The sequence below is a fragment of the Lathamus discolor genome, chromosome 1 (genome assembly GCF_037157495.1).
Source record: "Lathamus discolor isolate bLatDis1 chromosome 1, bLatDis1.hap1, whole genome shotgun sequence".
Lineage (NCBI taxonomy): Eukaryota > Metazoa > Chordata > Aves > Psittaciformes > Psittacidae > Lathamus > Lathamus discolor.
This window is the reverse complement of record NC_088884.1, coordinates 2,650,365-2,672,238: the sequence shown is the minus strand read 5'-3', so window position 1 is coordinate 2,672,238 and position 21,874 is coordinate 2,650,365. Positions and strand designations below refer to the sequence as shown.

The 21,874-nt window shown below is 39.7% G+C and overlaps 1 protein-coding gene across 7 annotated transcripts in view; it reads right to left on the bottom strand.

Moving 5' to 3' along the window:
- Positions 1-21,874, bottom strand: part of CELF2 (CUGBP Elav-like family member 2) — a 393,255-nt gene that overhangs the window by 45,479 nt on the left and 325,902 nt on the right. For all 7 annotated transcript variants that reach the window (XM_065666773.1, XM_065666599.1, XM_065666687.1 and 4 more), the window contains 3 exons: positions 11,159-11,238; positions 6,064-6,222; positions 4,619-4,682 (listed from right to left, as the gene is read on the bottom strand). In XM_065666773.1, the coding sequence (XP_065522845.1) occupies positions 4,619-4,682; positions 6,064-6,222; positions 11,159-11,238 (303 nt within the window). The remainder of the gene's footprint in view (positions 1-4,618; positions 4,683-6,063; positions 6,223-11,158; positions 11,239-21,874) is intronic.

Genomic DNA, 21,874 nt, shown 5'->3' with positions numbered 1-21,874 from the left:
TTTAAGAAGCAGCTATCTCCTTGAGCTGGAAACAGTTTCTCAGTGACCTTTAGTTTTAATGTGATATCCCTAAAGAGATCATAGCAGGAGAAACCCTCCTTCAGTATGGCTTTGCTGGAACGAAGCCATCAAAGAGTCAGAGGATAAAAAGGATCCTTGGGCCAATGCTTTTGTGGAAGAGCTTTTGTGCAGATGGTCCTGGCTTCCAACTGGTCCCTCCAGATCCACTGAGCCAATCCAACAATTAGAGGAAAATATTCAGAAAGCAGAACCTCACAGAGTTTGTCTCACCCATCTGCTCCTACAGACTCTGCAACAGGAGGAAATCTGGCTTGGGTAACAGAAGAAGGGGGAAACGGATTGAACAGGGTTCAGAAAGGGCCAGAAGTTCAACCCAAAATGCAACCAAACTGTGAAGAGTTTGGAAAGGACTGGGGAAAAAAACCCCATACATTGGAAAAATATAAAAAGTCCCAGCTGCAGAGAGTTTAGAGATCTCAAAGCCAAAGCAGGAAAAGCCAAAATCATGGTTTCTTCTCCTGCATGACTTCAGAAAGCTGTCTGTTCAATTAAATCAAGAGAGTCCTTTTGTGTCTTTCATGAATACTGTACATGTCTGTATGTCCTGAAATATTTCTGTGAAGTGAATATTTATTCCTGCCAAAGCATATTACATGAATGGACAATAGAAAATCTTCATAGATTGGGTATTTTTGAACATTTGAATTTTCTAGTCAACCAATGCGACATAGCCCTCTCTGTTTATACTCGCTGTAACAGTACTTTCCAGGTTCATCTTAAACAGGTAGGTTGGCTTAAATAACTACAGCTTTTAGGACTTGATCCAGTGCCAGCCAAATTCAATGCAAACACTCAAGTGACATCAATCTCCTTTGAACTAAGCTTTCCCTGCAATTTGTATATATTTGAAGGAGGAATAATTTTTGCTTGAAAGGTTGCTAGTGCTTAATGTAGCTTGCATTGTCTTTTTAAAGTAAGACAATCAAATCACATAATGTAATTCATCTACATTATCAGCCTTCCCCAAGGACAAAGCACAGCTAGACACTGAGGCTGTGAGAGAAAAAACTGCCTTCAAATTAGCATTAGCACATATAAGAGGAGGGGAGGAAAAGTGAGGAAGTGCTCACTCTATACACGTGATGATGGTATGGGCTTGCATGTTTTACAAGTGCAGTGAAGCAGAGTTGGGCAAGGTAGGGTTCATTGCTGTAACCAAGACCAGAGGATTACTTTAATACCAAAGGCAGCATTGTCAACTCTCCCAGCCTTATTACCAGTCTTGACATACTAACTTGGCTCCTGAAATAGAACAAGTTCATGAAAATCTCATTTTTCAATAAAAATGAGAAAAAACGAAACTGGGAAATCAAGTGTGAAACCTTAAAGTTTGGCAAGTTACAAGGAAAACTGCAACTTTTTGTTTCTCCAATTTAAATATCTCACAAATTTTAGTTAAACGTGCTTTATCACTTGCTTGGACTTCACACATGGTTTGTGAGCATAGGGCAAACACAGTGCTGAATATATAGTAGGGTCAGGGGGCTGCTACAGCAAGAGTAACATTCACTTTTAGAGCTGGTGCTCTGTGTTTAATGTCTGTATGTTAGTGAGTTCTTGAAAAAAATCCTCATTTTTCTTTGGATTCAGTCCCCAGCTCCCGATCTGACAAACAAAGAAACAAAATCCCTCCAGTTCTCTTCAACTAGAAACGCCTAAAAATCCCACTCCTTTCAACAAAACCAAAGAACCCCCGCTTTTGTCACATAAAACGTACTTTAACCAGACTCAGGCGTATTACGGAAAGGGAATTTAAAACTTCACAGCGAAGACCAGTGTCTTTGGTCTGCTAGCAAAGAAAATTGCTTTGATTTAAGAAATAATATCACAAAGGACTTCATGGCAAATATTTCTTCACATGTGCAGCAGGGTGTGTGCTGTGTCCTTTCTGTTCAGTACAGAGACAACACGAGCTTTAGCAGCAGAAATAAATATTTGCAGATCCAAAGACCACTAATTTTGGACAAGGTGGCTGTATTAGAAGTCCTAATTTAGCACACTGTGACTTCACTGAGACTCGAGCACAAAAGAGATGCTAGAGCCCTTTAAGTAACGGTGAAATTTCAATGGCTCATGTGGCTTTTGATCAATCTTTTAGTGTCTGAATTATACGGTAAGCGCACCCATTGACTTCAAAGACAAAAGTTGGACCCCTCAAACACAAAGTTCAAAGGACTTTCAAGCTGCCATGACAGATCTTCTTTAGCACCTTACTCAATCGTGTCTGGATTTTATTCCTCACCTTGAAATATATTGATAGGCGAGATATATGCAGTACAGAAATACATATTAGATTCATTCTTGTGAAATTAATGTATACAGCTTAAATCAAAAAACTATAGGTCTTTAAAAATATTCAAGGATGGCTTCAGCAGGCCATGCAAGGTCTTGCTGCAGACACAGGACTATTTTTTATCCCCTTCACAAAACATAATATAAAAATCTCTAACACTAGATGCACTGCATTGCACAGTACTGCATGATTTCTGAGGGAAGGACATGAACTCTTAATCCTAACAATGAAATAGCGCTTAGTTTGGTACTTTCACGTAGAGGAGCTAATTCATGTAGAGAATCACTAATTTTACCTTGAACATAAAGGTTTAAGAGTTACCTGTTTTGGGGAAAGGAGTAAACTTCAAGCTGTTCTGATAAGATGAATATAAGATAAAAAGTACGTGCTTTCCATGAGAGGCAATCAGTCATTAAATTATCCCATCAACGAGTGCATTAGCAATCTAATCTGTAGTCACGGTGGTATATTGCCCAAGTAACAATGATATGCCACTATGACTTCTTAAAATGACTTTCTACTAGACTCAAAACCATGTGATTTTCATGGAATAAATCACATCCTGGATTGAGAGCCCATCCTGATATTACTTGACTGAAATTCTCAGATTCAACACAGTTGAAGACGAAGCTGAATCTACACTAACAGTGAGAAACAAAGCTGAATCTACACTGACAGTGAGAATCTACACTGACAGTGGCAACACGTAACTTCTAAGATGCACACAGTGCAGTGGATCTTGCATTATTTTTCCTCGGTGTCTCTTTTTTTTCATTTTGTAGACCTAACCATATATGAAAACATTAAAGCACAACCTCCGAGCTAAAATCCACTTCCAAAACTGCCGCGGATAAAACTGTTACTGAACCGCTCTGTTCTGTTTATCATATTAAGATACATTTTTTTTTCCCATGAAAAAAATGCTAGATTGCAAGTGTAACATAATAGAACCAGCAAGCACTGCCAGCAGGTCTCAGGAAGAGAGAATAATTCAGAGATATTGTCATCTGTAGGCCAATTTATATTGTCAGACAGCAGGTTCACATTAGCCTCTGATGTCACTGCAATAATGGCATAATATAACGATTGAGCAAAGAATACCTGTGGGGTATAGCTATACAGTGTGGTGTATCCATACTTGTTAAAGTATTTCAGGATTCATTCAAAGCAGAATCAGAAGAAGAAAAAGACCAGGATTAAAAGAAAACCGGGAAAATGGTGTTCATAAAGACTTCTGAATATTTAAGCTCTTGTTTTGTGATGATGAAGCAAGCACAATGTTGTATTTCATTGATTCAGTGGGTTCATGATTAAAATACACTAATGTAGCAATTTAGGGGTTTTGTGCTTCCTTTTTTTTCCCCTCTCTAACAAGAAAAAAAGCTTTTTAACAGTTTCTCGCGGCAGGCATAATGTGCATCTGTGCTCTGATTTACTGCACATGCTGCCTTCTCTAGCATCATGTTAAGTTAGGGTATCAGCATGGTAGGTCACACAGTAGGAGTGACCTTTTGCTAATCACTACACATCAGTTACTACTGGCACACAGCTCATTACTAAGAAACCCTCCAACTAGCTGGCTTTCAAATTTGCTCACACTTTGATTTTTTTCCCCTCTTTCTTTCTTTATCCTCCAGACTAAAGATTATACTTTTACATAAAATTGTCTGTTGTGTAATTTTGTCAACTAGGGTTCCAAAGTCAAAAAGGCACCCAGTTAATTTTCCATGATTATAAAAGGAGCTTGGAAATTCCTACTGAAGGTAGGCCTGTAATCTTGGGTTTCATTAAAAAGGTCAGAACATTTTTACTCACCACCTATTATTAAAATGTTTGAAGGCTGCCATTAATTTGATTTTTCAGGACACAGAAATCTCACTGGAAATCAGAATGTAATCCTGCTGTTGCTTTACTGGCACTTTTCATAGGGTAGGATATGGCAGCAGGGACTAAAAGCTCTCCTGCAATTTACAATCAGTTACTTTGGACAAATGGCAGGTGACTAATGCAAGACAAACTGTTTGCACAACCTGGGAGCACTGGGTTTAATTTCAGTTTCTGAAAGAGGGGAGAAAGTGTTTCTATTGACGTTGAACTGCGAGCTGTCCCCTGCCAATACATCTGCCACATTTAATACACAACACACCCCTCCACCCCCGACAATGTGATTATTAGAGGTACAGAATTCAATAGCTTAAGAATACAAAACATAGCTGGAACAAAATGAAATGGTTTTTAACTCACCGGCCATTTGCTGAATGCCGCTGAAGGCACCCAAGTTACTGGAGGAAGTTGCCTGCTGCAGAAGCTGCAAATTAACAACACAACACAGCAATCTATCTGACATTAACGTAACAAATGAAGATAAAACTAAAATGAGCCATCATTTCACATTTGGAGTATTTATGCTTTCCTTTACATTTATATAGTCTCTTGCTTCTGTCTATTGTTGGAAAGAACATCCCTAGAGTCAATGCTGTAAATCCATATTAATGTCTAATCTCTATTAAGAAACACAGAGACACAAGGGAAACTCAATAACATGGCTGCTTTAAAACAATTAATCAATTTATTCTTTTTAACAACCAGGTGTTAAATCTATTTAAACCAACATAGTGTGACTAATTACAACCCTCTGTAGTCTAGTAGTTACCATAACTCATCTCTGTCAATCACAGTCCATTCTCCCCCACCCTCTTGAATTCTATTTTTTCTTTATTATCTTTATGAATCAAGCACACAGATATTCATCAGACTGGTATTTGTATATATCAGTTTAGCCTACCTGAGTATTAATTAGCCTACTTCAGAACTAACATATATTATTAATTGCTGGGTAAATTGCTGTTTATAATTATATCACTATACCAAAGCATTGTATGCATACAAATGATGTATTTACACATACACAGTACATATATATCTGGACACATCTATGTGTCTAACTTGGAACCATCAGGGACTTCCAAATTACCCAAAACAGAGTCATAAAAGCCAGAGGCCCCCTCTCAAGTGCAGGGAGTCTCTCTTGGCCATCCAGGCTAAGAAATGTGCCATGTATTTCAGATTTCTCCAACAGGGGCAGCATCTAGCACCTCTTTCTCATCTAACAAATGGACCAAAGAAAATGCTATTTTAAATCTATGAGAAAACAACCGGCTTTCCCCTGCCGTCTTCACTTTCTGTATGAGGTAGTGTGAACCATGCATGTTCAGCATTGACAGGACCCTTTCCAAAGGAAAATGTGGAAAATTAGGGGATTCAGCCACAACATTCTAGTTTCAAGTCTGCACCATATAGATATGGCCTTTACAGTGTTCAGCTGCCTATGTATCCTCCTCTAAGGAAGAACTTAAAATTTTATTCCAGCTATAAAATCCAGACTCTAACATTCAAAAGAACAATAAAACTAATGGAATAAAACTCCATTTTGCACCACGAGTCAACTTTAAATGCTTGTCTTGGACAGCACTGACACATCTTGAAAGTTTTATTCAATTTCTATTCCTTGGTATTTATTTTTAGACCATATGATAAACATACAGAGTTTTTTATATAGAAGACATTCTACATACCCCGGAGGACTTAGCAATTTATTGCAGGGAGTTTATATATAGTTTATTGCTGATTTACTGTGGTTCTAAAATAAATACAGTATAATACAGCCACTGCGTCTGAAATGAACTTACGGCTAGATACTGTGGTGTGAGTCCTCCAAGACCTGTGAGGTTTCCCCAAGTGGCAGTATTGAGCTGTTGCATCTGCTGTGCCAACTGCTGCTGCAAACGCCGCTGCTCCTTGTCCTTTTGGGTATCAGCAAACTTCACCACGATTGGCGAAGAGCAGCCCTGTGGTTAAACAGATGGGGAAAGACAGAAGCGTTAAATCACACCAAGTCACCCTCACATCATGTGCTCAGCCATGTCCCATAGGGCCACTGGCAACGGCATGACCTGATTGCTCACCCTCTCTTTGTGATTCGCATACCTCAAGGACTAAGATTTTCAGCTCCTTAGAAAAAAAAAGCTATGGAGAAATTATTGATTCCCCAGTTCTTTTTACAAAGCACCTTTCCTCAGGCTCTCTTTCCCTTCCAGCTATCAAAATTGCTGCCAGAGACAGCAAAGTGTACCAGTCCTCTTTAATTAAGCTTCACAGCTGATGAGATGGACGTGATGCTTTATCTACAGTCTGTTTTCAAGGCATCGCCAAAGGGAGAGGCGTCCAACCTCCCTGCTGCCAGGGACCACACAGCCAACACTGCCCTGCCACCATGGTCTGGCTGTGCGGCCACGCTCGGTGCAGCTGGCTTGTGTACCTCATGTAAATAGACTGTGAGCAACAGATTTACTCCAGTGCCCATCATCAGCAGGTCACTGGTCCTTTTGGTTTTAAGGACCCCCAGTCCGAAGCCAGCACAAAGGGTAATGCTGCTAGGACAATTCACCCACCTGCGGTCTTCTCCCAGGCACGCTTTGCATCAAGCACCCTTGAGACGTGAACAAAGGGCAGGATGCAGACCAAAAATGACTAGTTCTGGTGATAGCAGCCCATTCCTGATTGACACCATTTCTTCTATCACTTCTATGAGCCTCTTGTTACATGATATGGGAGGGCTGTAAGACATCTTAGGAAACAGGGAAGCTGTAAGAAAGAACCAGAGATCTGGTCTGCAGCCTACTCCTCACCCATGTCTGAGGGACCCTTGAGAAGAAGCAGGAGGTCATGGACCAGAAGGGCTTTTGAGGTAAGCTGGATATTTCCCTTGGACTTCAAATTGGATATTCCTGGGCAAAGTCACTGAGAGAAAGAGACATGAATATAAAAGATGTCTCTTGCTTTCATTCTATTCTTTTTTTCCTTTTTAAATTTTTTCCTTTTTAAATTTTTTCCATATTTTAACCTTTCAAGTGTTCATTTTTTCACATCAAGGGAGCAAACTATATACTGCAATGATTCAGTTCTTCAAATTAATTCAAGCATTTTGTGAGTCACAGAAACTGTCAATCCATTTCATACTCTTTTCCAACTTCATAGGATCCAATGAATAACTTCCCTCCACCCACAATGCTTTGTTATACTAATTTCTTGTCTAACTTCAATCTGAACACAATGGCAGGAGTGAAAGGTGACTCAAGCCCAAAAAACACAGCAGTGGTTTAGCCAAAGTGTGTAGCATGGGATGTGGAGCAGGGTTATACTTAATCTCTTCCCATGGCTGCTCTCACAACACTGTGAACATCTTCAGGAAAGGTCCTGCCCTCTATTTCTTAGAAAAAGCAGATGTGTACCTTTTCTCTGAGGAACTTCACACCAGGACAAATGACAAGAATATTCACAATCAACAGATGAAATGATGAAATAAACCACAATAATAATATCTCTCGTATAAAGATCTCCCATCAATGCTGTTCCTTTAGAATTATCTTCGAAAAATCACTACTTGTGATTCATTATTCCACCTCCAACGCTCTTCCCATGCAATTCATTGTAAAAATGTCTTTCCATGTTTCAGTGAGGAAGAAAGGAGATACGTACCACTCCAGCAATCAAATAAAGATTATGAAGGAGGTGGCTTGCTACACAATTACCTCTCCCTAGTGATTTTTATACTAATATTAAAACCAAGAGACCCGTTAAAAAAATGAAGAAAAAGGATGGAGGTGGTAAAGGGTGTGAAAGAAGTTCTGGTTTTGCCAGTAAAAAATTCAAGCTGTTCCTATTCAATATGAGGTTTGGTAGCACTGAGCTAATACCAACCAGAACTTCCTGACTTCTGCCTGGGTGTACAGGAGAACCAAGTGTACTTCCAAAGAAAGAGAAATTAATTTCAAAAGAAGAAAGATTATATGGCTATTCTAGTTCTTGATTCAGCAGCTCAGCACTCAACACTACGGCTGACATCTTATTTATGAATGCTTAAATGTCAGTAAATCGTATAAAAACAATATCTCTGCAATTTATGAATCTATAATTCATTTTTTTGCTGCCTGTTCTATATTTCATCACTTCATCATTTTCAAGAAAGCAAACATTCTGAAGACTGAAATTATATGTAGCAAGTGGCTCTCTATAAGAAAAGGATTGTTATTGTTGCCTCAAATTTACTCTGTGATAACAAATTAGTGTCTTCTACTGGTGCTGCATTTGAATGCCTCAGACAAACAAAAAAAACCTCCACAGAAATGAGACAGAAGAGCAAAAACTGTAGAGCAGCAATTATGTTTTTAAAATCAGTTGATTTAACCAGGTCAGAAAGTCAGGTGGAAAGAGTAATAAGAGAATTCATTATTCTGTGAGACATGTTCATCTGTATTTAACATCCCCATTGTTCTTTCTTTGAAAATTCATCTTGGTCAATGATGTGTGCCAAAGAACTGAAAATAATGAAATCAGACAAAAAAACCTCTGCAGTAATTGGGTTGAAATGTAATTGTGTACTATATGTTGTCCCCAGCCCACTTTTGTTTGCAAAAACCCCATGAAACAAAAGTGTCAAGGACCACTGGTTCAGGTTCAGAGTTGAGATTTAACACTAGATAACCTGAATTAACTTTTTACTAGGAGAGTATTGGCAAAAGTGAGCAATTCCTTTTTTTTTTTTTTTTTCCCTTAAAGGGTGACTTCGATTTTATGCTGGTCTATTTTCTATCTTGAGAGGAAGATCCCAGCCCATAGACAAGGTGCATCTCCCCTCCTCATTTAATGGCTTGGTATCTCCATGCCATTCAGAGCCGCTTTCCTTCCAACAGCTGGTGCTGCCTTCATATTTTCCTCTGTGCCATCAAGACAGGAGGTACAGACTCTGTTGAGTCCTTCACCCATTGAGCTGGAGGGTGAACTGCTTGTCTCCACGAAGGGACTCTAAGCCCATGCTCAACTGACAGAAAGACCCAAATGTTTACAGTGCAAACTATTTGGAATCACCTGGCCAATTTGGAGATCTCATTGCTGATGTCTCTAACCATGTTGAGAAGTATTTTGATCTAAGAGTAGCTATTTTATAGAACTAATGTCAACAGGAGTATAACAGCAAAATGTAGCCTCTTTTGGAGTACTGCATGCGACAGAAGAATGAGAGAATTTGTCTGGGAGGTAATATTTCTTTAATTTTACCATCTTCTGAAGTAGAGCTGTGCAAAATTCATTTTGCTAGGCAGAAAAATACATTAAAACACATGGAAAATATAGGCAAAACACAGTATTATCAATAAACATTTCCTTTTTACTTGGAATCAAACCCAGCAAACCATATAGGTCTGAATTAATGGAGCAGTGCATGGCAGACAAATTACTATGAGTATTATTTCAGAGACTCAAAGTGGCAGTTTTTTCACAATATACTGTCAGACTGCATAGACTGTGTAACAGCAGCTTTCTAGTAAAGATCATTTCAATTATTCTCATCTCATTGGCACATTCTCATCTAAAACTGTATATTCAGCATCTAAAAATGCATTGCACTGAAAAGAAAACACATCAATTATAAAAGAAGCTCAACCAAATTCAGACGTGATGTTTGGAAAGACAATAGCTTTGCAATGCCGATATCATTACTTGTAGTATACAGGAAACAGTTAGTGACATTTTCATGCACTGGCTTGATGTTTAGCTTCTTCTTGTTCTCCTCTATCCACCCTCCCACCCTTGCTGTCCCCCCTTGGCTCATTACACAAAGCAGCTCAACGACATGACGCAATAATGATTGTTCAGCACCCAGCATGCTTTGGGAGACTAGAGCATTGCAAAGAAAAATTCACTGAGAAAAATAAAAGATAAAATAAAATGGAAAGGTCCTGGTGGAAAATCAAAGAAAAAAAAAAAAAAAAAGAAAGAAACAAGTGCACATAACATCAATGCCACCTCTGAGAAAAATCATCACTACACGAAGATACAGTATACATAATACAGTATAACATGCACTCTCCAATGATAAGCTACAAGATCCAGAGTAAGTAAAGACTTCATACTTGTGCGGGTTTTTGTGCAAAATTCTGAAAGACCATGACAAAAATCACAGACTGAAAAAAGTTTTGAGATTGCCAGACAAGCCGTGGCATCCGATAACCACTCCAATGAACGTCCTGTTCGCCTGCAGCTATAGTCACATTAAGTGAACAGGTTTAAAGTTTCCTGTTGCTCGTCGTGATAAAATACGAGGCCGTAGAGGCAGTTTGGAAGGAAATAAAGATTGTTGCTTGTGAGGAGCCAGCCACAACGGTGCTCTGCAGGAAGTGCCACACTTTGATATGCTCTGTCATCATTAGCATTTTTATTGGCTACATGAAGGAGGAGAAATTATATTAACTTAAAAAGAGATTCTATTTGCAGAAAAACGCATGCACTAGTAACTCAGCGTGGCCAGGTTAAACCTCTTGAGCTTTTTGTCAGAGCAGTGCAAACCGCAACACTTAAAAATCTATTTAAAAGGAACTTAAGATTTTTCTTCAGGGGTGTGTGTGTGTGTTAAAATTAAAGATAATTTACTTATCAGACATTCTCTGAGTATGACTGAGGAGCGGTATTCACAGCATTTTTATTCTCTGCTGAATGCCACTGAAAACAGAATCAAGAGCTGTGTTTGGATACCACATAGCAACGTTATTGTGCGCTTTCAGGTCATTATGAAAAAACAAGCTTTCCAAAGACAGGTAGAGTGAGTTGGTAAAAAGTTTAAATCTGTGATTGTCATGTGTCTGATCTGATCCAGGAGAGCATGGCTTTACCATTCGCAATCATTTGCACAAAGAAAACAAAGAAAGGGCAAATGATACAGTACTGTACCTCCATGGTCTGAGACTGGTGCATGGCTTTGATTGCATTCTGTGCCATTGCCCTTGTAGAAAATGTGACAAACGCACAGCCTGTGGGAACAAGGGGACAGGGAGCAGGAAAGACAAAAAACAACAAGACAAAAGGGTTGGACGCTTGTTAAACCAACACAGTCTACGAGAACGGCCACAAGACGACACTGTTCTCAGTAGTACATAAAAATAAACAACTTCTCTAGTTTATTTATCGACAGTGCTGACTTGCTAATCTGACCATAGATGAAAGAAAAAAATCAGGTGGGGATGGGTGAGAGGAAAGGCTTTTTTCCTTATTTTGTTCCCCTTTTTTTTTCATTTTATTTTCTTGGTTTTATTCTTTAGCCACAGGGTTTGAAATAAGGAAGGCTTTTATGTAGCCTTTGGATTGCATAGTTTAGTCTATTCAGACCATGCATTAACGATTGCTTGCTATGGCTTTTGTGCAGGTAAATTGTGGATAGTGAATAAAAGACTGGCATCACTGACAGCTGAACTGGGAATTTAATAAAGGAGTCCATAATGCCACATATTTCCGTGATGCACCAAGAACAACCATACAAATAAGGATGAGAAAAACTCCACCGTGCAGCCTGCAACTAAGTGTGAAAAGACTCAGACAAAATTCAGTAATGTAGGTGGAATCTCAACATTAAAGAAAATAACAGATTGAAAATAAAAATCTTCATGTTTTTTTTTTCTCCAAGTTCTAGGTACAAGTTTAATTCTTCGATCTATGAAAGCCAGCCCCAGCTTGAACAATTCTGAAGCTACGTGCACAAATAAACTGAAAATTAGCTTTTTTTTCCTCCTCAGCCTTTTAAATCATAATGAAAAGCCAGTAGGCTAAAGCGTAGGCTATTTTTCCAGCCTTTTACTATTGTCAGTCATACCTGCACTGGGCATGGTACAGGTCAGCTTTTTCAGTGCATGACTCACTGCCCTTTCGACTAATAAAAACATTGCCTTCTGAGATTTACATTTTATTCTTCATGCACCCCTGGGCATCTTAAAGAAAAAGACTGTGAAATTAATGCAGATTCAGGCTGATTTTGTAATAATACCACGGCACACTAAAAGCTTAGCTAAAGCAACACAGACTTATTTCACTTGTGATCTCTAATGACTTTAAAAGTGCATTGATTTTCAGCTCTCTTAGCCTTGCACAGTTTGAACTTAGGTTTCAGAGAATAATTTAGTGTTCCACTCAATTTCCTCAAAACATTATTATTATTACTACTTAAAAGATTTCCAAATGAAGCAAATCTAAGCACTGAGAGGCTAAAGCATATTGTCAGTTTAGAGCTAATGCATGAAAGCTACATTCTGGCATCAAAAATACAATATTGTTGCCCCTGTGGCCAATGGGCAAAATAAACCATTTTGCAATCCAACAAGCAACAGATTGTTTGGTTTATGCAAATCAATTGGAGGCATAAAATACCTTTTCTTTTTTTGCTCCGTGTGTATCTGGTGAGATTATCAAGTCAAGACTGTATTCACATCTTAATCAAACAACAGTAAGAGAAAGCAATGCCTGATCATTACCCAAAAGCACTACATCTAGTCATGAAAATAAAGTCAATGCATTTTTGCATCATGCAGTATTGTATTTGTTTTTTTCTCTTTAATGTAGAGGCCCCTGATACAAAAGAACCTAAGCTGCTTATGTACCTCTGACAGGTGAGCATCATAAAATCAGAAGTCAGAATTCTTTTACACAAACTCCACGGCATTGTTGTAACTCTATGTATTTCTTAGGTAATGTAACCGCTGGTGAAGACTCACTAGTGTTTAGCCACACGACATGTTGCTATATTATTCTTATTCAGCAACAAATTTCTGTCAAAGCAAATGATGTAACAAAACAGCTTTCTGTACAGCAATCTCGACAAACTGTGCAGTATAAGGGTAAATAAACTACAGTACCTCTGCTAGATTCCATATTGCTGCTGTGTACTAAAATTAAAGAGGCCCAAATTTACCATCAGTCTCAAAGTAATCTCTCTTTATAACATTTCTGTTATTATCATTAACAGAGGAAATAACACCAAGGGTTTTCACTGCTCGTCTTGCAAATTCAATGGGGGATGAGCACAAACAGAGATATACTGGAGGGCAGGCAAGAAACCCCATACAGAGCCCTGAATAATATTGTTTATAATGGTCAAGAAACTGCTTCATTCACTTCTTGCGCTCTCATTATCCAGGAGTGTGTACCATAGTGACAATTACTGAACGGAGGTTTTGAATGCATAAGAAGCATGTAAAATGTCAACAAAAATCAATAAGACACAGTTTATGCATTTATCACAATTTCTACCCAGCAGTACTGCTGTAAGTAACTTACTGAGAGATGTTGCAATTAGCAGGTCTCAAAAGGAATGTGTATCAGCAGAGAAATAAAGCTGCACTCCCCTCAAAATAAAGCAGACTGTCTCTCCCCTCCCTTAAGCTTTTTCTCTTTTTAACCACAAAGCTCAGCTGCGGGGGCCTTTCAGTGCCCAAAACTACTGCAAAACCTCCCTTCTCATTCCCCAGCCCAAAGCCATTTGCATGGATCCCGCTGTCTTTGTTGTGGAGGCAAAGACCTTCATAGCGGATCTCTGTAAAGTGCTATTTAGCGAGCTACCCATTTGACAGAAAGTTGCTCTCCAGGCAAGGGGAATGCCTGATGAATGAGGTTATGCAGCTTTAATATGAGCATTTGGAAACAGCATTCCACAGAGAAGAGGGGACTGCATTTTAATTAAGCTTTGCCAGCCAGAGGCTACAAGGTTAGATGCCCTTGTTACGTCCAGCCGGCAGGCCATTTCCCACCGATGGACAGTGGCCATTTGCACAGTACATACTCTATTTGACTCAATAACCATGGTGAAAAATCAGTAGACAACCTTATTTCTAAATTATTTGAAAACCTAGACCTTCACTTGTAACCATCAGCACCCCAAATAAATTCTAGCTAATTTAACCATCTTTCCACCTTGTTACATATATTCGCACTCAAGGGTTATTTTTACAGCTACCAAACCTGGACACTCACACACAAAATTTGTATACTTATAATGTGTGCACATATATTTTATTATGTGTGAACCATGGGATCCTATATATATTATTACGTGTGAACTATTAAGACCCTTTGTTTCATGACCAGAGTGCCACACCAGAAGGGAGCTAAGCCTATATCATAGGATTCAGTCCACTTAACTCCATCACTCAACTTCCATATATAATTTAGATATTCAGATAAGCTGTACTGCTGAGATGCCTGTATTCTGTGCTACAGTCAATGGCGGTACCTTTCTCTTCCTATATAGGGTACATACACACTTTAGGAGGACAGTTTTGCTGGGCACCTGGAATTTAATCAGAAGTTGGTGTCTAAGGACACTGGATTTCAGTTGTTTAAGCCAGATGAGCTCTGCCTGAACCATCCTGTACTCTTGTTGAGGCAGTTTGTGAGAGTTTGGGAAAACCCTTTTCAGCATACTATCACCCACTGTATCTCATGAATACAGGTGGTCTTCTGGGAACATACTGCCAGCTTAAGACTGTAAATCACAATTATATGAGGACAAGACTAATCACATTTCATGCCTCATGGTGCAAGGAAACAAGGAAGATTTTCATGGCCTCTTACCTCATCTTACGAAACAGTGCACTGATTGTACTGCTGTGGGCAGAGATCTTCTGGACCAATAGCTACAAGCAAACTATTTCTGTTCTACCATACTGAGTCCCGATATTTCAATTACTCCCTTCTTACTGGAGCTATGGAGCAATTAGAGAGAAAACATGGAGAGAGGGATATTTCTGTAGGTAATGCTTTGAAATTGCTTTGTTTTGTACCACCAGCTAGCTAACTACAAAAGAAAAATAAAAATCCTTTTGTAAATACAGCCAACCTGCAAGTCACCTTGCAATTATTTAGCACTTCTGGTTTCAAAATGTCAGGGATCACTAACAAAGACAAAAAGGCAGGGAGAAAGGAGGCTTAAGAGTTTGAGTTGTTTCTCCAAGGCTGCCTTCTCATCCCCTGTACCAGATAAATGATTGACTGAGGAAAGGCTGCTTGAAGTGATTTCTTCCTGCAGGCACGATCAGAGGCAGGCACCCAGCCCTGTCACCAAACATGCTTCAGAGCACATTGTCACATTCACCATCTTGGGCTGAGAGAACATCTAAACTCACAGAGTTGGTCCTTACTCCCATCCAACTGAAAGGGAATTTTGAAGAAACTATGAATTTGTCAAGCTCTCTCCTCAACCTGGGCCATCCCAAACCCCCGGCTTGCTGCTCAAACAACTTAGAATCACAGAATAGTTAGGGTTGGAAAGGACCTCAAGATCATCCAGTTCCAACCCCTCTGCCATGGGCAGGGACACCTCACACTAAACCATCCCACACAAGGCTTCATCCAACCTGGCCTTGAACACTGCCGGGGATGGAGCACTCACAACCTCCCTGGGCAACCCATTCCAGTGCCTCACCACCCTAACAGGAAAGAATTTCCTCCTTATATCCAATCTAAACTTCCCCTGTTTAAGTTTTAACCCATTACCCCTTGTCCTGTCACTACAGTCCCTGACGAAGAGTCCCTCCCCAGCATCCCTATAGGCCCCCTTCAGGTACTGGAAGGCTGCTATGAAGTCTCCACGCAGCCTTCTCTTCTCCAGGCTGAACAGCATTGACCCATTTCAGCTCCCACTTCACTTGATCCTTCTCAGCTCAGGCTTTCACAGACTGTTTTGAAACGTTCTGTCAGCAGTTCATGCACAGTCCAACACAACATCAATACTTGCGAGCCTCAAGTGAAGTAGAACTTTTTCAACTATGGAAGACTCAAGGTAAGGGATCTGATTTCATACCTACACAAGAAACCTCCCACATAAAACTACCACGGTCTACCAGAGATATTAAAGCCCCCAAACCCTCAGTGAAGCCAAAGGGAGATGCAAAAGCCCTAGACATGTTTGAATCAGGCCTAGAGTTAAAAATGGAAGTTTAAAACCAATGCTTTAAAGTTCTGGAGATGAAAGAAAGGCAGATGTAATCAATTATAAAGAAAATAAATGCACAGTCACCCTTTTGACACTAAAGGAGGCTCAAGAGATTTTCAAAGTCATCTGAGCAATCGCAGTACTACGTATGGTGGCTGCGCAGCTGGTTATGCAAATGGTTCACCGTAAACAAGGTTTTTCTTCCATTTCTGTTAAGAAACAATAGTGAAAAGCTGCCAAAATACTCCTGCAAGAAGCATTTGGGATCCTCTGAGATGAAAGCCTCTATTTAAAGAAAAGATAAGGCTTGAATAAAAAGCTATGGAAATTGAAGCATGATAAAAATAAGCTCTAGTTGTGTTAAAATATTTCTAGCTGAGGTTGCAAAGTAGACTTTCCCTATTCTACGCTGTGTTAATACAGCACAGTCTGAAGGAAGGAACAGCCTGGGAAACAGCCTTCTAATGAAGACATCACACAAAAATCTGTCTCAGTGGTTAAAACACGTTTCAGCTTCAAATGAAGACATCAAATTGTTTATTGTACAGACATTTGGTCATTAGGTATGGCTTAAGACACACAATGACAGGTCTGAGACCAAGTGCAACAACTCAGCCCAAAGCGAATCGCTTTGAAAAAGTCACAGCGAAGCTCTTTATGCGTATCAGACCCATAAAGGTAATGAGAGGCACGTCCTGCGAACATGCCTCAGCTCTTCGGCTTTACTCACTTCTCTTGACTATCGACCAGATGACAGATTATAGATTTTAAATTTCCTGAAGCTCATGGTTCCCTCGAAGCATTTCTAATTGGACAGTCAATTAACCACACTGCAAAGCACAGCCTTCAGTAAGCGGAATTCACACCAACCAAGGCTCAAACAGGAGCCAAAGACCACGTTCTCTTAACAGTGCCTTGATGACCCTCTTGCTGGAATAAAAACTCTTGTAAATGATTTCATTTCAGACTTCCCTCTGGGGAGGGATTGCTGCAAAGCTGCAGTAATGGAAATCTGAGATGTAGCTACTGGCCAAAGGCCAGCAGATACGCTGGTCACTTGGATGTGTTTTGCCTTCCCAGCTTCAAAAGAGTCTCAGCAGGGGAAAAAGAAAATTAAATGTGCCATAATGACTGGAAAAACTTAAAATGTTTCCACATTACAGCAAAAGAAGTAAGACATGGGAGTGTTTCTGAAAAGCCGCTAAGGATACAGCACTTCCACTGTCCTTGTCTTCCATAACTTACTGATACACAAGTCAGAAGGTGGCCCCTAATCCAGGCTGTTCCCATGGCTGGTACTTCACGTTACTTTAGTTCAGAAAGGAGCAATAAGTATCCATAAGGAAAAACAAAGTCATAAAACCTCCTCACCTACCCTTCACTGCAATTAATTATGATAGAAATCCTCATTTTCTTTTATTAATTAATCAAGAAAAACACAGAATCTGAAAGTTATGAATGGATTTTAATGAAGTTAAATTGCCTGACCATGGTATAGCTCTCACAGTATAACTCTCTATGCCATTTCTAAATGAAATCTTCCAATTAAAGCAAAGAAAGAAAGAAAAAAAATCCTTGTAATCAATGTCTGCAGAAATGTTCACTTGTCCCATGTGACTAGTGATGTTTTGTTAAAAAATCATATAATCAGGAGCCTAGAAGATGTAGAAATATGCATTTTGAGCTTTTCCACGGTTTTCATGGTATATCCAACCGTCTATACATATTATTAGCAGGTTTTTTCAGTGCATGCTATTAACCCAGTTGACTTCTTCCTGGTATCTGTTATATAAATCTTCACTTAGCAATACAGCAGAATAATTTGCTGTGTGGTGCTCCTGTGATAAGGATAAGAGGATTTTTTTATCATCGTTATGGATGGCAATAATTCCTTGAGTGATACAGAGATATTGATCCACTGATCTAAAAAAAAAAACATTTTACAAAGGCAGAGGAGCATTGCTATCCTCATTTTAAGGAATGGGACAAAAGGGAGATGATGAGAAACCAACTCACCTACTGTCAGTACAGCACATCAGTGGCACAGCTACAAATCAAACCTCGCTATTTCTGGCTATTTTTGCGCACTCCAGCTATCATTGCATGGCTGTGTGTGTTGGCATCTGTGGTCACTGTAGACTCTACATAGTGCTAGGAGTCAGGAGGTCTGAAAGTTTCCTTAAGCCCTTTACAATAAGTGATTTAAAATCTTAATCATCTGAGGCAGTTCACTTCTGCTTTCTCATGATAATGAAGCTTAGCACATGATATCACAATCATGAATTTCTGTAAAGCATACTTAGCTCTTCAGAAAAAGTGCTGGATTAAACAACCCTGCAGGCTGAATCCTTCTCTTTGAATAATGAATATAGCACAGGCAGTGGCAAGCTTCTTCAGATAGTCCCATGAACCCTGCTAAAGCCAAGGCCAGCCTCCATGTCTGCTGAGTCCCTGTTTTCTTTCTCTCTATAGCCAACAGGGTATTTCTATTTTTTAATACTTTTCACAGCTAGGAATTACTCTCTGCCAGCCAACTAATTTCACAGGGACTATCCCCGAGCCTTTGGAAGTCAATGCCTTTTGGTTGCTGCCTATTTCTTGGAGCTGGCTGGAATCTAACAAGTTACAGATAGAAACAACTATTTCTTAGATGCAGGAACGAACAACAGTGGGAAAAAAACCCAAACATCTCAGTTTCTTTAAAATAAGCTGCTTCACCACTGGAGCTTTGTATCATTATTTTAGTCTCATTTTACAGATGAGTTTCAAACAGCTGACAACAGGAATTTGAAGTGGAAATGCTGATAGTCCATTATCAGTAGTGACAGCAATGTGTGTGACTTAGTTAAAGTTCTGCCAATTCTTGGCTAGAAACTATGGTAGAAACAACCAGCTCAATCTCTGTCTGTTTCTCTCTTTACCTTAGCACTTATATCACACTCATCACAAAGTGTTACATTTTTCCCTTGACACCACAGGATGGGATTTCTCCTTTCTACTGAAGCCATGTGGTACACTACAACCCTACCTCTTGCCTAGGAGTTGACAGCAGACTGCTACCATATGACAGGCAAGGTTGTTGTTGTAGTGTAGACATGGCCTAAAAGTCAACTGAAACCTTTTTACTCTTCACTAAGAAAAAAACAACAAGCAGAAACCAAAACTGTTCTACTGAGCTGTGTAACCTGGAGCTATTCCTTGCAATTGCTGGTAATAAAGATTATTTGCCTGAACCCTTTAACAAAGCTCAAAAGTTGGCATAAATACTAATGAGCATACTTTTCAAGCTCTTTTCCTCCATGATACCATGATGTGCACTTGTTATGCAATTGAAAAGAGATGCCAAATAGAGTTTATTGGACCGTATTTCCATCGCACTGCTGTGAGCACTCAGAGTTCCCAAAGGCTCTGGCATGGTGAGGACAGTGTTTTCCTAAGACAGTGACTATTTTTCATTCACCCCTCTGTGTCTAGGAGGAAAGTGCATCCGGATGGATGCTGGGAAAACAAATACTGTTTGTGGCAAAGGGAATTAACATCTTGGAAGCTGTAACACGAATTAAAACTCATTAAGTATTGGAATTGGTTACAAAGACTTAACCGCATAAATTCTCCCTCTTGTTTTGTGAAGCAGATTTTCACCCTGTGCTTTTCCAGCCAAGCTCCCTCCGCCGCGAATCTCCCTTAGCACTTTTCATTTCAACTGCAATATCAACCATTTTCCCAACACTTTGCCTTCTCTCATGGAGTGGTGGTTTTGTGAAGCTGATAAACATCTGCCTGCAAACCTGGCTGGCACAGCTGAACTCATTTTGAAGTGTGAACATGGGTGTGTAGAAAGCAATTCAAGTTTAACAAGGCATGATGCTTGTGGGCATGATAGAATATCAGTCGTGATTGTGACCGAAATAAACCCCAGCGGCAGCTCTGCTATGACTGCTGCTGTGTGACCTACCTGGACTGAGATCTTCAGCCTCCAGCAAGAGAGAGCAGCACATTAACTCTACAGCTCTGCTGGGCAGCAGACAACACTGCCCTGCCTCATACATTGGTGACATGGCTTAAAATCTCAGCTTCTGATTATCACGAGATGGGTATTTACAACAGAACAAAACTACCCCACCAACCTCAGTTACCCTCTTAGATTTCGTAATTAGCTTTTCTATGCTCATAGCGTGCCCAGTGTCTGTCGAATAAAAACAAGTATGCAGTGGGATTTCTATGGATCCCAGAAAAGATCCATTTCTGTGATGGGTGATGCTGAGGAGTTAGTTAAATCTTTTTGGGGCTCAAAACATATGATGCCCAGATGTTGTTATTTCAGCAGTTACTTAGCTCCTTTCCCACTGTGTCTTCTTTCACCCCTTCCCTGTACTACTTACAAAATTAAATCAAGTAAAAATCAGAAATATTTGTTTTTCCTTAGTGTTGGATCTAGAAAACTAATGACAGCATTCGACTCCATCAGTTAACATTCATTACTGAGCTGCAGGAATCAACCTCAGACCTTTTCCCCTAATTTCCCCAAGGCAAAAGCCATGATCTCGGGGCTCTCCTGGCCTGAAGGGACTGCTACATCTCAGCTCCAAAAGTTTTGGGATGCAGATTAAACATGCATGAAAGTGCATCATTTTCTTGGGGCTTCCTATTTATTGTCAGAGCATCTTTTCAAGAAGCCCTTATTATTCAGAAGTAGTATAGCAAGTACTTTCATGCAGTGCCATGAAATACAGGAATACCTGCAACTTCCCCTGATGAAATTTATAAGTGTTTCAAAGAAGCTGGGCTGCACACAGAACAAAAAACCCCCATGCACAGATTGTTGCACAAAATACTGCAGATGCTATAGGCTTCTGGAAACAAGTAGATCCAAAAGATAAGAAAAGATCTGCATCTATACCTACGCCTATATGCAAAATGAGTACTATTATTTTTTCTGTGCCTTTTGAAAATGTAATAAAATGCATAAACTGTGCTTTCTAGTTTTTCTTTTTTTTTTCTATAGAAGCAAAAGTGATGTTTTCACAGCTCCACGCTTGAAACTACTTCACTTCCTGTGCCGTTAAATGGCTGTGGCCACAGCATCCTTCACGCTGACAGACAGGACTATCACTATTTTCTTATCCACTCAGCACCACCTGGAACTGACTTTTTGAGAAGGTTCGCACTCTGAGAAGAATTTCAGGTCCATACACCATGGAGTTAATATGCAGCCTGGGTCATCAATGTACATTGATTTTTCTTTTCAATGTTTGCAGAGTGCCGCAAAAGGCACTTTTGCACTCAAAAGGCTACAGAAGTCTGTGCTGCCAGTAGTTTCCAAAGTTCAGGTCAGCTCCTTGACTACTCTTGGTGGTGCTGCTATAACACCTCTGTCATAGTTTTGGGGTTGTGATAGAGGCACGAGACTTAAAAACTCGTAAACTTTTGTCTAGGCAAAGCTCTCAGTTCAAGCTAACCTCTTTGTTTCTCAGTTACAGCAGACCTATGTTTTGCATATAGTTACAGAAAACACAGGAATGGAGGAGATAGTGCTACAATGTGGGCCAGTTCCCGTGACCCTGTATGCCTTCAGTCTTTACAGTCCTTTTTCTTTTTTTGGCCTTATGCTACAAAGCAGAAATGGGGTCAGGGAAGGATCTTTGATTTTGTGAGAGCAGAAAACTGAGGGTGTTTTCTCAGCGTGCAAA